This window comes from Danio rerio, chromosome 8, assembly GCF_052040795.2.
Source record: "Danio rerio strain M-AB ecotype USA chromosome 8, GRCz13ab, whole genome shotgun sequence".
Taxonomy (NCBI): Eukaryota; Metazoa; Chordata; class Actinopteri; order Cypriniformes; family Danionidae; genus Danio; species Danio rerio.
In genome coordinates this window covers 47,273,114-47,289,013 of record NC_141028.1, presented here as the reverse complement: position 1 = coordinate 47,289,013, position 15,900 = coordinate 47,273,114, and the positions used below count along the sequence as shown (strand labels likewise).

Below are 15,900 nucleotides of genomic sequence, written 5' to 3'. Positions count from 1 at the left end.
TTATCAGTGTGGGACACATTTACGACTGTCAACAGCTCAAAAAATGTGTTTTGGTGTTTCGTGACCCTTTAAGATGCAAGTGCAACTCTGCAGCCAGACCCTTCTCCATCAACAATTTCTGAATTAAAAGTAATAATGCCTTTATCCATAACAGATGAGAGGTGCAGCTGCAGGCCTGAAAACACACACACACACACACACACACACGATAACAGTAATCACTGCTTTTCTGCTTCACCTCCCTCATTTACCACTCGCTTTCCCGTATAAGATAACAAACTAAAGTAACACTTCACATCTACATATCTACAGTATTTGTTTGCTATGTATTAAGCAGCCTACTGTACAATGTGAGGATCATTATCAGTGTAAATATAATGACCCACTGACTTTACATTATGCCTTACATATTTGACCTATAAACATATCAACAACATGGAGTACACTTATATAAGAGTTCTGAACTTTCAGTGCCCCCTCTCTGTCTCTCTCTCTCTATCTATCTCGCTCATTGACTTTCCTCCTGAGGCTCTACTGACCATAAATGTAAAGTGACAACCAAATCCACATCACGTTCACTGTTGCTGTGCAATCGCATCCAATGGAAAGGAAGCTGCGATGAAAACAAAGTCCATGATTGGCTCTTTGGTAGCATCAAATGTTTTTGCTATGACCAAGATTTAAACCTAGATTGCTCATAAATTCATTGAGAAATGAACAATCTGCACCTTCTCACTGACCCTCACCCATTTATCCTAATGCAGGCATAAGTCACGGGTTACTTGCAACAACAATCAAGTCACTTACATAATGAACCTATATTCCTTCACCTTGTATCTTGCTCTCTCATTGGTTGTAAGTCTGTGACTCCTCCCCCTGAATTTCATTTTGGCTTTAAAGAAATAGTTTACCCAACAATAAAAATGAATTACCTCATAATTTAATCACCCTCAAATCATTCGGTGTATATGACTTTCTTCTGTCAGACGAACACATTTTTGGACTAGTTTGGCATTTTATCCTGGCTCTTTTATCCATGCTATATAATGTATTGGATAGTGGTCCTTTTTTTAAGCTTACACAAGTGCATAAATCTATCGTAAAAAAACCCTTACACTGCCAGGGGGTTAACTTCACTCTTGAACTTCTAATTGCTTTGTATCTTGGCTCTCATTGGCTGTAGGTCAATGACACCTCCCCTGAACTTCTCTGAGTGTGCATTTATGATGTGTGTGTGTGTGTGTGTGTGTGTGTGTGTGTGTGTGTGTGTGTGTGTGTGTGTGTGTGTGTTTAAGTTGCTTTAGAAATGTAAATGTAAAAGCCTGCAACCATTAGCCAAAAAACAAACAAAAAAAAAAACAGTGACTGCTAATGTTAATACTGCCCCAAATGGAGTGGTACAGTATGGTGCGGTACTATATAACTCATATCATTACACAAAATAAACTGCACTGTGTAACGAGCTGAAAGCGGTCACTTAATGTCCACATGGGGGCGGTGTATTTATAAAACGTCTCTCAATCGTAAGAAAAGGATAAAAAAGGAAGTGTTTGTTCACCGGGTTCAGAGCATGCGGAGCTTCGTCCAGGAGCTCAGGCAAAGATGGCTCGGGCTGAAATGAAGTCGTCTGGCTGAGAGACAATGTGTTTGTTTGGTTAACCTCTGTAATCTTCGGACTGGTGAGCTGATCTAACTTTAATTTGTGACTAAAAAAGACGATGATGCAGTGTACGTCTATGGCACTACGGCAACTTAACTATTTCACTCCATGTATGGTTTATGACGGGATGAGCAAAAGCGTGCTCTCGCAAACAAACACATTGTCTCTCAGCCCGACGACTTCATTTCAGACCGAGCCATCATTGCCTGAGCTCCTGGACGAAGCTCCGCATGCTCTGAACCTGGTGAACAAACACTTCCTTCTTTTACCCTTTTCCTACGATTGAGAGACGTTTTTAAAATACACCGCCCCCATGTGGACATTAAGTGACCGCTTTCAGCTCGTCACAACTGAAAATATTAATAACCATTTTTAATGATTGAACACCAATAATAATTGGTAATAGTTGTGCAGCAAATCAGCTAATTATAAGGATTTCTGAAGACTCGTTTGACACTGAAGACTAAAATAATGATGCTGAAATTTAACATTTTATAGTTTAAACCAGTGGTCACCAAACTTGTTTCTGGAGGGCCGGTGTCCTGCAGATTTGAGCTCCAACCCTAATTAAACACACCCAAACAAGCTAATCAAGGTCTTAAGCCTGGTTTATACTTCTGCTTCAAGTGACCGGCGTAACTCACGGCGCAGGCAACGCGCGCAGCTGTGCATTTATACTTCTTTGGCTGTCTCTGTTGGTCTGCATTAACACTTCTGAAATGCTAGTTGGCAGTGAGGTGTAAATGTTCCTCTGTGTCGAGTTTCTTCGCTTCTGTTTTGCGTTTCCTGAACACTTCCTGGTTGTACAAGTGACTCAAATTCGCTCATTTTGAGGCAGGAACCGGCGGACGTGCAACAGCTTTAACTATGAGGTAAACACAAAACAAAACTTTCCATCCGAAGCTCCTTCACGGGACTCCACACTTGTAAACAATCGCTACATTGGGTTCGCGCCATTCGCGCGGCTCTCGGTCCCGCCCAGACTCGTCAGCGCTACCAAGCCGACCAATCACAGAGCTTGCGCTACGCTTTGTTGCGACATGTAGTTACATTTTTTGAGAGGTGCACGTCAGTGACGGCGACGGCCACGGCGAAGGGCTATGCGTCAGCGCCGTAGCATACGCCGGTGTTTGACGCAGAAGTATAAATCAGCCTTAACTAGGTATAATTGAAACACCCAGGCAGGTTTGTTGAAGCAAGTTGAAGCTAAACCCTGCAGGGATACCGGCCCTCCAGGACCGAGATTGGTGACCCCTGGTTTAAACCATTTCTTATAGAAAATGGCCATTTTAAAGTGTCATATTTACCAATAATATTATTGCACCATATCAAATGAAAACATTTAAATAAATAATATGTTGTTTGTATTAAAGAAAAAATACAGTTATCACTGAAACAACTTGTACAGAAAAAAGTCATTATTAATAAACAAATTACTGAAAATAAGCTACTGAAAATCAGATATTGCTTTTTGGTTCAACAGAAGCATTTAAAATGGCAAACTTATGAAACTGGCTTGGACAAAATTGAAGGGTTTCATTCATTCATTCATTTTCTTGTCGGCTTAGTCCCTTTATTAACCTGGGGTCACCACAGCGGAATAAACCGCCAAATTATCCAGCATGTCTCTGGGAATGAAGGGTACCAGAAATATCAAAAACAGCCCTATTGAACAAAAATATACAACATACAAAACAACAACAAAACATGTTCCTAGATTTAACCAAAGTATTTCAGTCCTCTTGACAATGATCCATCCATGCACATTGTTAAAAAAAAAAACTAAGTTTGTTCTCGCATCTTTCAACAAAACCAAACTTTCCATTCCTTGAGTTTTTTTTTTGTTTTCTATCTGCATAATTTGCAGAGCCTTTCAGGACGTGCTGTACTGAAGCCAGGATCTGAACCCTGAACCCTGTCAGTGTGTCAGAGAGCATCAGACTCACCAAGATGGCAGATGCCGCTGGAGGTCTCAGAGGAGCATGGACACGGCAGACAGACGTCCGCTGACCCTTCGCCACCACGCCGATAAAAACTGGGCAGACACTCCTCACAGTTGTGACCCTGAGTGTTGTCCTGACAGTCCAAACAGATACCTGAGGGAGAGAAAAACAATAAACTGAGTAACTGATCATTAGCTCTATAGTGCAGACCAAAAAATGAGACACCCGGCTTACTGCGAGTCTTATGTAAATTATTATGTAAGGGAAGGACTAGTTTAGCGTGCAAGACTTCAAAAGCTGCTTCTGAAACATAGAACTCTGGCTTTTGAGAGACGAGCCTATTATTAGGGTTTGACTGTGTTCTTAAAATGTGTACACTTAAATGTGCATGAAGTAATTGCCTGGTTTTAAATGGGAGCCTCGGGAAGACTATACCCCCATAGCAAAATTTCTCTGGCCCAGATCTGGCCCACACCATCAGCATTTGCTTGGCCCACATGCCGCAGTGAATTACGGTACATGACTGGACCAAGTCTGGCTTCTATACAAGAGACAAACATGGACCATATCTCATATCTGGGCCACGTCTCATTCAAGTTAATAAACCATAACTGGGCCTGAACTGGGCCAGATATGTTGGTGTGTCATGGCTGCTATGCTTTTTATAAACCCATGAAGCATTTTGCTTTATGGTTGTGCTTTTTCTTGAAGTGACCTGATTGGTAGAATTTTTTCTTTACTCAAAAATAAGTTAAATGCATTTTAAAAGTGGGTCAAAATAGGCCAAACTGACATGGCCCACATATATTTTAACATCTGGGCCAAATACTACATTTGATATATGGCCCAAGTCTTGAGTGCCGCCTGTAAGACGGTGCCACCTCACCCAAACCTGGGCCATGTTTCGCCCACATGCCAGTACCGGACGAATGCCTGCTGTGCCAGCTTTATGCCAAGTCTGCCCCAGAACTCTTTGCTACCTTCAAACATTGCTATACTGTACATCGCCTAAGTTTTCAGAGCACTGTGGATATACTAGGTCTGTGGAGTAGAGCTCAAATTCTTTGCCCGAACATGAAGAAACCTGACGAGTTCATGTGAGTTCAGGCTTAATTTCCTTAATTTTAGATGGTGTGGGGCAGGCTCGGGCTTTCGCTCCGGCATGCACGGTAAATGAACAGTCATGTGATGCATTTCAATTAGCATAAGAAAGAGATCAAATCATTTGTTACAACATTAAAACCCATCCCTGCAAAGGTAAAACAAATGATGACAAAAAGAGCGAATTTTGTGGAGTGAGAAAAAGTAGAGCAAGCTGACAGGGAATATGATGATATCACTCTTTACATTAAAACCACTGTCATGGAAAATGAAATGGATGTTCTTGGCTGGTGGAAGATAAACAAACAATCTTGATAAATTAACCAGATCAGTGGTACTATGCATCCCAGCCAGTAGCAGCAGCAGTGAAAAGGTGTTTGGTGCTGCTGGATGCACCATTAGTCAGCGCAGGACTGTGCTAAAGCCATCTACAGTGAATTCAATAATGTTCCTCCACTAAAACACGTTTACATAGCCTAATCTTTGTGAGTAAAGGATTTTCAGATTATAACTAAATATTAATTAAATCAAAAATGCATAATGTAGTCAGAGTATATAAGCTATGCAATATAATAATATAATAATGTATAATGTATAACAGCTTATATGAGTATATAATGTTAGCATTATTCTTTTAATATTCAGTTTTACCGTCACCTTAAAGCGAGATTGTGAAAAGAAGTGGCAAAACAAATCCCGCAGAGCCTTTATCTTAATTTCATAACTGCCAAATACCATCATAGTTTAGAATTTATTTTTACTCAATTTGTTAAGAGAGACTTATTTTCATTGGTGTGTTGGCCAATGTTTCAAGGCTAAGTGTATATACATAACTTAGACATATTTAGAGTGCTGGGATGTTACAATGTTACAGAGGAATCATTTTATTTCTTTGTTCTAACTTCTAAGTGGCCATACATTTGTTATGAATCAATTATTTTAAAACACACATAAGCAACTCATTCTTAAAAAAAGGCAAAAGAGCTGTGTGCTTGTGCACATTTGAATAATGCCGGGCTGTAAATGGGTCTGGGCTTTTAAAAAGCTGTCAATCAAAATGTACTTGTCGGGCTTGGGCCGAATTCTGTCGGGCTCAAGCACTATCGGGCCAACAGTATATTTATGGCCCGATTACAGCTCTACCGTTGAGGGATATATACCAGTACAACATAAAGTTCCTTCATTCATTTATTTTGCTTCGGCTTTATTCATCAGGGTTTGCCACATCGGATTGAAGCGCCAACTCACCAAGCATATGTTTTTACAGCGGACGTCCTAGAGCCCTGCCTTTGAGCCCGAGCCCAGGCTCAACTTTTTTATGCCCCTAGGGCGGGGTATCAGGCCCATTTTTACATCATAGCTATAGCACGCATATCAGTCTTCAGATGGATATCAATGTCACTTAAAAAACGAAAACAAACAAAATAAAAACCTCCAAACATGGTGGTGGATGAGGAGATTCCCCCCCATTGTGTAAAGCGCTTAGAGTGCCCAGAAAAGCGCTATATAAATGTAAGGAATTATTATTATTATTATTATTATTATTATTATTATTATTATTATTATTATTATTATTTCTCTAAATTATTCTGATAAAAAAAAAAAAAACGAAAAAAAAAACTTTCTATTGAATACAAATCTGGTCTATTTTAATAGCTGTAACAGTATAACTGTTTGCTGGAAAAAAAGACGGGCTTCAGATTGGAATCGGACAAAAATTTTGATAAGCTGTAGGACAAGGGCAGGGCTCCAGGCTGTGCGTCTTGGGCCAGGGCCGAGCTAGGGCTTAGATTTGTGCAAGGCTCTAGGATGCCCTTCCAACTGTAAACCAGTACTGGGAAACATCCATCACACTCATATACACATGCTATGGCCAAGTAAGTTTATTCAGTTCACCTATACCGCATGTATTTGGAGCGTGGGGGAAACCCAGAGGAAACCCACACAAACTCAAAAATGCCAACTGACCCAGCTGAAACCACTCAAACCAGTGCTAACAACTGAGCCACCGTGTTGCCCACAACATGAAGTTTTACTCTTAAAAAAAAATAAACCTGTCTGTTAATTTAAGTATTATTAAGATACAACTTTAGTTGTATTACTAATCGTCTAGATACGTTACTTCATGTAAACGTTTAACATTCTGAGTGAAAAGTTGTCTCAGTATGTGATTTAAGGGGTTTGGTAATTCCATGTTATTATCTGTTGTTAGTTTTTCTAAATATCCTTTCTTTTCTGTTTTTTCAAGACTTAAAAAGTATGCGCTAGTCATTTTGTTTTTGACAGACCTTTCAATTAAAAATGGAACCACCTGCTACAGCTGCAGATACTCACAAACTTACAATAAATGTATGTGCCACTGTACAACAATTAATATTTCTACAGTACTATGAGGGTGGGGGTAGGGATGCATGTGAATAAAATACAATTTAATGGATAGTTTAATAAATATTATGAAAAATACTCTGTATAATTACTGTTTTATAGGGGAAGACGTTGGGTGGCACTGTGGCTCAGTGATTAGCACTGTCACCACACAGCAAGAAGGTCACTGGTTTAAGCCCCGACTGGGACAGGAGGTATTTCTGTGTGGAGTTTGCATGTTCTCCCCGTGTTGGCGTGGGTTTCCTCAGGGTGCTCCGGTTTCCCCCACAAGTCCAAATACATGCGCTATAGGTGACTTGGTTAAGCTAAATTACATCAGTGTTTATGGAAGATTTCCAGTACTGAGTTGCAGCTGGAAAGGCATCCGCTGAGTAAAACATATGCTGGATATGACAGTGAAGTTGGCGGTTCATTCCACTGTGGTGAGCCCTGATGAATAAAGGGATTAAACCAATATAAAAAATAGAAATGTCAATTTCTCAAAATGTACAGTAATACAAAATAATACTAAAATGATACAAATAAGCGTCTGCTAAATGACTAAATGTAAATGTAAATAACCCTTTTTATTAATAAATTTTAAAATAAATGATCATTCGAATATTAAATGTTGTGTCATAAGATTTTTCTTATTCATCAGAGATTTCTTCTATGGAATAATCATGTTCACTTTTTATAAACAAATTCCCTTTTTTAAACTTCAATGGTTGTTTTAATTACACAAATTTTTTTTTTTTTTTTCGGCCTCAGCTTTAGCACATCTCAGGCTTTCATGAACAGTAACAAATAGCAAACTGACTGGCGAAAGACCAAAAGCCTTTGTGTAATAAGCACACTATTCTTCAGGCATCATGAGTTATGGCTGCGCGTCTGCATGTGTCTATGTGTGTGTGGTATTATGCTGCAGGGTGGCTGTGAGTCTATGAACTGTAAGCAGTCTCCGGAGATGCTGATTGGGTTTTATGACTGAGAAGGGCTGTAAATCTGACTGTGGCTCTCTGCATCGGGGAGAGGTTACCAGCTACCATCTGCACACACAAACACACACACACACACGTGCCGCGCATACACAGTGGAGAGAGGAGAAAGAGAGAAGACAGATGGGTTCCTAGAGACATGCGAACACATGCATTTCAACAAGCAGTTGACAAACACGCCTATGACATCAGTAGACTGAGGCCCCAGCGAAATGATTTAAGACAAACACGCCTTCACTTCTCATATGTCAGCAGGTTTGCTTAACAAATTAACACACAGACACGCACACACATATGCACATGAACCAGCAAGAGCATTGTGTTGGAAGGGTTTTTTTTTTGGTCCTGATTCAAAATTGAGGTTAATTAAGCCCAGGTTGCCTAGGATACTGTGAGAAAGAAAGAGAGAGAAGTGTGGAGGATGCTGTGATGAATCGCTGAAGTGACTCGATCTCAAATCTGTATAGATATCATCTTAACTTCCACTCTAGACATTTAGGTTAAATTATTTTCGAGACACATTCATTCATTCATTCATTTTTCTTTGGCTTAGTCCCTTTATTAATTAGGGGTCGCCACAGCGGAATAAACTGCCAACTTATCCAGCATTTGTTTTACCTAGTCCTAGATGATGCCCTTCCAGTTGCAACCCAGTACTGGGATACACACTCATTCACACATACTTGTATTCAATTCGCCTACACCACATGTCTTTGGACTGTGGGGGAAACCGGAGCACCCGAAGGAAACCAATGTGAACATGGGGAGAACATGCAAACTCCACACAAAAACGCCAACTGACCCAGCCAAGGCTCAAAGCAGTGACCTTCTTTCTGTGAGGCGACAGTGCTCACCACTGAGCCACCGTGTTGCCTTGTTCCAGACACCTCACTCACCAAAATTTGACTTTGGACAAAGGGTCAACTAAACAGTTATGATGCCAGTTAACCCTCCTGTTATCTTTTCAGAATTCTGTATACACCATTTGTCCTTTGGCACAAAAAGAACCAGCCCACGAAACACAAATGTGTTAAAATGACATCTTTTAGATATTTTTTTTGGACATTTAGACGTTGAAATGACATCCCCTAAGGGTGCAGAATGAAAGTTTTTATGACGTCCTTTTTGGAACTAAACTTAACTAAATCATTAAATCTCTCAAAATCTCAGCAGAGGATCAATAAACAAGTCAGCAGCATTAATAGCCTCACTCACTACTAACCTGCTTGACTTTATTACTGTCAGATGTCTTCAAATGTCCCCCATCACATTTATTAAGAATGAAATGCTTTAATTGTTTTATTGAAAAAAAAAATTTCAAACTTTAAAAACGCCTCAATAATTGGGACTAAGAACTTTGTTAGACATCTGACAGTAATAAAGTCAAACAGAAAAATTATAAGTGAAATTGCTGATGCTGTTTTTAGCAGTGTTTATTGATATTGGGGGAGTCAGATTTGTCTGTGGAACAAACAAATGTTCTGTATGACTCATTGAGTGAATGATTGATTTGTGCATGCGCACATTTGAGCAAGTGGAGCTCGCGTGCTACCTTGGAGTGGTTTATTTCGCGCAGAATGCACACGTGTGGCCTCAAACCATATTGATATGACTGATATTGGATAATACAGCATCGCGTTAGAGAATCATATCGATATATCCCCAGAACCCGATATACCGCCCAGCCCTACTTCAGCCGTGGTGTCCTCCTTCAGATTGTCGTTTTGAACTGCATAACGTCATTGCCCTTCAGCGTGCAAAAGTAATTAAGTAAGTAATTAGAAACAATCTTTCTGTTCATGCATACTAGGCCACATTGGTCTTTCAGAAAGAAGTTAAGGCTGATCTATGCCTGTGTCCGAAAGCTTAGGGAGCTGACTTGTTGCTTCGCTGCCGTATCAGACATTGACTCTTCAGGCAGCATTTCTGCATAAAGTCACCTCATAAAACTAATTTCAGACTTCTAAGGCCGCGTAATGATTTAATCATGTACAATTTAATAGAGAGAGCTTTGGTAATAACTAAGGGAATATTTGCTAACTACAATACAATACAATTCTACAATACAATACAAAACTCTTTGTACATTGAAAAAAAAAAAGACTTGATGTACACTTTCACAAATAGAGAGGAGGATTAATATTGAATGCCATCATGCAAACACACCGCCATGCATAAATCACATGTACAAACAATAGTCAACTGCGCAAGCTCATGCTTATTGCAAAAAGACAAAGACAAAAGATGGCAAAATTTGAGCGAAAGACAAGACGAAAGGAAAGTCAGGGCTCTGTCACCAATCCAAGAATAAACCAGACAGAAGTGACAGAACCCTGTAAATATACAGTAAATACAATATAAATATCTATTCATTTTAATTGTAAAAGCAACTGATTAAATTTCAGCTTTCCTTCTTTCCACTGTGACCATTCCCTTTTCTAACTTATGATTTTTTTTTACTATGACAAATGCTTTAAACCAGGGATCACCAATCTTGGTCCTGCAGGGTTTAGCTCCAACTTGCTTCAACAAACCTGCCCTGGTGTTTCAAGTATACCTAGTATACCCTAAGACCCTGATTAGCTTGTTCAGGTGTGTTTGATTTTTGTTGGAGTTTGGTGTTTTCCCAAGTTTGGTGACCCTTGCTTAAAACCAGGGATGTCCAAGCTCGGTCCTGGAGGGCCAGTGTCCTGCATAGCTTAGCTTTAACTTGCTTCAACACACCTGCCTGGAAGTTTCTAGTATACCTAGAAAGAGCTTGATTTGCTGGTTCAGGTGTGTTTAATTGGGGTTGGAACTGAAATATGTATGACACCGGCCCTCCAGGACCGAGTTTGGACACCCCTGCTTTAAACTATAAGATCATATGTTATCAAATATTATCACATGGCTTTAAGTGAGTGTTTATTTTCATTTAGTGAGAGTTTCTGCAGAGTGTCCAACATTGATAAACATCATAATTGTACTTGACACTGACTAGATCAGTAGCCACTGTTGACTATTCCTTCTGCCTCTACTATCAAGATTTCCATGCCAAAATAGGGGGTTCAAGAGATTTAAATGATGATAAAGGTGGACTGGACTGACCTGACTGAGGATGGCAGTAGGTAGAGTGGTTGTTGCATTGGCACGGTTGGCATCCTGTGCTGCTGAAGTGAAAGAATCCAGGGTGGCAGTCATCACACTTGGGCCCATAGACACCCATCTTGCACGTACACATACCTGAACTGCAAGAGAAAAAAAAACACAAGCATGGATACAAGACTAAATCTCTACTCGACAAGTAGATGAAGGTGATCTCAACATTGGGTTCAATTGCCTGGCTCGCACCCATGTTCGGTTGACTCCTTCCCCTGGCCTGTCGGACAGTGTGGTTCATGGTTCTGAACTTACATTTGCATTATCAGATTGACAGCTTTTGCTAGGTAAAGCTAATGCAGAAGAAGATTCAAAACAGCTGGATACTGCTGCTTGGGTGCATTAAGTTTAAAAACTTTGTTTTGTAGTCAAAGTAGCAACACTAAGTGACAAATGCACCTATTTGTCAAGAATGCTATGTAAAAGTTCAAATCAATGAGAAAAGAGTATGGTTTCTGAAATTGAGAAGAAAATGATATGTATTCTCTCAGTTTGCAGTGCACCGGTTACATGTGTCAGAAAAGCGAGCAATTAAAAGCATAAATAAACAGTTTGACCAATTAATATGTGATCAATAGCAGCTCATTCAATCATTTATTTTCTTTTCAGCTTAGTCTGGGGTCGCCACAGCAGAATAAACCGCCAACTTATTCAGCATATGTTCCACGCAGCGTATGCCCTTCTAGCTGCAACCCATCATTGGGAAACATCCATACACACTCATTCACACACATACACTATGGACAATTTAGCTTACCCAATTCACCTATACCCCATGTCTTTGGACTTGTGTGAGGAAACCGTAGCCCCTGGAGGAAACCTGCACAAACACGGGGAGAACATGCAAACTCCACACAGTAACACCCACTGACCTAGCCAGGGCTCGAACCAGTGACCTTCTTGCTGTGAGGCGACAGTGCTAACCACTTAGCCACCGTGCCACTCAACGTCTACCCCTACCCCAATCATAAACCCACCCAGTAATGTAAAAGTTCCACTCACCCTGCTTAAAGAGGGATTCAAACCAGCCTCTCTTAAATAGGAGACAGGCATGCTAATAAAGAGCATGAAGTCCACAACATTTAGGATCAGAGCTCACAATAACTAGCTTCCATTTGACTTGGAACAAAAGTTCAAGCTCACAACATAAAGTACTCTTAATGCATTCAGTCACTGGGGCATTCTATCACACACATTTACGCTAGCATGTGGCTTGCCCTAGAAACCAAACAATCCTGGTTTAAAAAGCAGTCATGCAGACTTTGAAGCAGTCTAGACCTTTCATTTTTAATTCCACCATTTCTGCATGTGGGTACACATGAGGGACGTGTGGCCCAGACCACATTTTAAAACCATCTGCTGCTTCAGACAGGATTCCAGGAATCCCTCTGTCTCTCCTCACACGCTAATTGTGTTTAACCTCAATGTGCTTGTAAATTTGTTAACCCAAACAAAATGACAGTAGTCTGACTACTGAAACCACAGTGGCTTTTTAAATTGATACATATAGTAGGAAATCACATCAGAATGTAGAACCATAATCACACAACCACTAATCCATCAATATCACAGCTATAAATTTGCTAGGGTGTTCAAACCGATTGTATCTAGGAATCTTTAAAATAATTACAGTGTTCTGGGTAGCTTTAAGTATTTATGTAGTTGCTATCTTTTTCTTTTTAAAGATTGATCCCTGCAAAAAACCGAGTTAAAGATGAGTCTCTGCATTGATCCGGTCTGAGCACATGCCTGGTGACCTACTTGGACCTGCACCTTCTCCACAAAGAACGCTCATTGTTCTCAAGCCTCCAATGTCCTTTTCCATGGAGAACGCTTATCGTTCTCAGACCTCCAATATCCTTTTCCACGAAAAACAGTCATAATTTTCAAGCCTCCAATGTCCTTCTGCATAAAGAACGCTCATCGTTCTCAGGCTTTCAATGTCCTTCTCCACAATAAACACTCATCGTTCTCAAGCCTCCAACGTCCTTCTTCAAAAAGAACGCTAATCGTTCTCAGGCCTCCAATGTCCTTCTCCATGAAGATTGCTCATCATTCTCAGGCCTCCAATGTCCTTCTCTACAAAGAACACTCATTGTTCTCAAGCCTCCAATGTCCTTCTCCAAAATAAACACTCATCATTCTCAGGCCTCCAATGTCCTTCTGCATGAAGAAAGCTCATCGTTCTCGGGCATCCAATGTCCTTCTCTATAAAGAATGCTCATCATTCTCAAGCCTGTGATGTCCGACTGCAAGACATTTGGCCAGAGGAGAACAGGTTGCCCTGGCTGAACCTTGTTTCTCTCAAGGTTTGTTCTTCACTTTTTTTGGTTTCAGCTAATGAAGGTGCACTGTGCATTGGTGGAGTTGGTCTTCAGTGGATGTTCCTTTAAGAGTGACATTTGCAATAAACTGATCTGAATTAAACTGAACTTCAACGGTGAGGTTTATAATAAACTGGACTGAATCGGTTTTAATTAAACTAGAACGTCTATTCTACCACTTACCACACACTACAACCCTACCTGCCTGAATTTCTGAAATGTTCAAAATTTGTAAATATTGTTTTTATTCACCTTTCTTCGTCAATGTTAAGCTGTTGACCAGAATTGAGCAACTATTTTTTTTATGTGCTTCTGACAGTTCCCAGCAGGCACTCAATGTCATAAGACATTAATATTAGGTTAGATTTAGGTCACCAGAGTCTAAGGACAATGTTATTTTGACGTCCAATAACAACGTGAAATGACGTTAATATTTTGTTGATTTTAGGTTGTGTTGGAAGGTGACCAATATCCAACGTCGAGCCAACATCTTAAACCAACATCATATTGGCTTCAAAAACATTTATTTATCAATATAGCAACCAAAATCCAACATCTGATAGACGTCATATTAATAACGTCCACACAACGTCAAGCTGTAACATCATTAGACGTAGATATTTTGTTATTTTTAGGTTGCATCGGAAAGTGACCAAAATGCAACGTTTGTTCGACGTTTGACAATGACGTTGGCCTGACGTTGGGTTTTGAAGTCAGCCCGATTTTAATTTTGAAACAAAATGCAACGTTCCATGATGTTGGGGTACAACGTCAATCTGATGTCATGTTGACGTCCTGTGCCAGCTTGATTACTACACCAAGAGAATCTTCAATTGAGATCAACAGGGATTCTAACAGACTGAATTCAAATAGCTCCCACCCAAGATCTCCTGGGTTCAAATCCCAAACATACATACAGTATATGCACAAGCAATGGTGGTGTAAGCCTACTAATGACCCCTTCTGCAAAACACTCTTTCCTTTTGTTATTTTGCTGATTATTATGTCGTTTAATGGATGTTTTAGCCCTCCTCACTCTTTTAAAACAGTAAATAGTAGACTCCCCACATACATAAACACTCCTCTATATCCCAACAGTCACACACAGTCACACCCCAGGGCTGTTGCATCAGGTCTGGGGTGAAGGTTGGGGTGAGGAGGGGCTCCTTTTATGGGTTGTGTGATTGGTTCATGTGAGTGAGTGGAACGAGTGATAGATGAGAAAGGGGAGGACAATGACACCCGTGGGACAAGTTAAAAGCGCTCAGCCATGCTGACAGGATCCCAGTGCAGGGGACCCCAGAAAAACAACAACATCAGCGATAAAAGAGCCGACGGTCAGACTAAAGGAGAAAGAGGAGATCTCAAAGGAAGAAAGAGGGGAAAATAAAGCGTCAAGGCTTTTTTTTTTTCTAGGCACATAGTTTGATTTCTAACATGAATATAAATTACATATGAGCTGTAGTTTGTGAGAATCTCATAAAACTATTAATATCTCTGTCAAAATATACAAACTTTAAGAAAATAATACACTGCAAAAATAGTCTTGAGTTTTTGTCTTGTTTCTAGTCTGAATATTAATAAATTCTTAAAGGGCACCTATTTTACCCCTTTTTCAAGATTTAAGATAAGTCTTTTGTGTCTCCAGAATGTGTCTGTAAAGTTTCAGCTCAAACACCAATCAGATATTTTATTATACCTTTCAGAATATGGAAATGTACTGCTCTGAACACATTGTAGCTGTTTTTGTTGCCTGTGCCTTTGATGCTAGTTCTCCCCGCCCACCATTCCCACGTGCCTGTCAGTTTGTCTCCATCTCCGTCTCCGTTAGATAAACAGCACAGTGACAGACATGAAGGATGCATATCTCACGTAACGTTTGAGAGAAATACTACAGTAAGAACGTTGCCAATTATTGTTTAATGTATTTGTAGTGAGGTTAAATCAAGCCTTTCGATGAGTCACACACAATGACGTTACAAAGTTTACCCATACACACACACACACACATACACAGGACAAACACACACACTGCATGCACGTTAAACTTTGACAGGATACATGTTAATATACGCTGCTGTATGGATTTTCGTTATGTTGATGTACAAAAGAAACCTAATTTAATGTCCACAAACCAGGATTTAAACATCTTCGTTTATAATTGTACTGACATGCGGCTGTGATTAAGTAAAGACGGTAAAATTGCTGTAATTCATTACAAACATGCACTGTTTTAAAAACGTTTTAAACTTGTGAAACTCATTCTTGATCATATTTAATGATGATTGATATTCACCGAGAGCTTTTAATCCAAGTTAGTTTTGTGTACGTCCTTTCTTGTTGATATGATTATGCGCGTTACTACAGAGACA

The 15,900-nt window shown here is 39.9% G+C and overlaps 1 protein-coding gene and 1 long non-coding RNA gene across 2 annotated transcripts in view; both read right to left on the bottom strand.

Moving 5' to 3' along the window:
* The window catches only part of LOC137496380 (uncharacterized), a 124,955-nt gene that overhangs the window by 61,712 nt on the left and 47,343 nt on the right, over positions 1 to 15,900 (bottom strand). The gene's annotated exons all lie outside the window — the stretch shown is intronic.
* Positions 1 to 15,900, bottom strand: part of si:ch211-158d24.2 — an 81,669-nt gene that overhangs the window by 23,046 nt on the left and 42,723 nt on the right. The window contains exons 3-4 of the mRNA XM_087265256.1: positions 11,154 to 11,293; positions 3,607 to 3,756 (exon numbers count right to left, since the gene is read on the bottom strand). Of these exons, the coding sequence (XP_087121382.1) occupies positions 3,607 to 3,756; positions 11,154 to 11,293 (290 nt within the window). The remainder of the gene's footprint in view (positions 1 to 3,606; positions 3,757 to 11,153; positions 11,294 to 15,900) is intronic.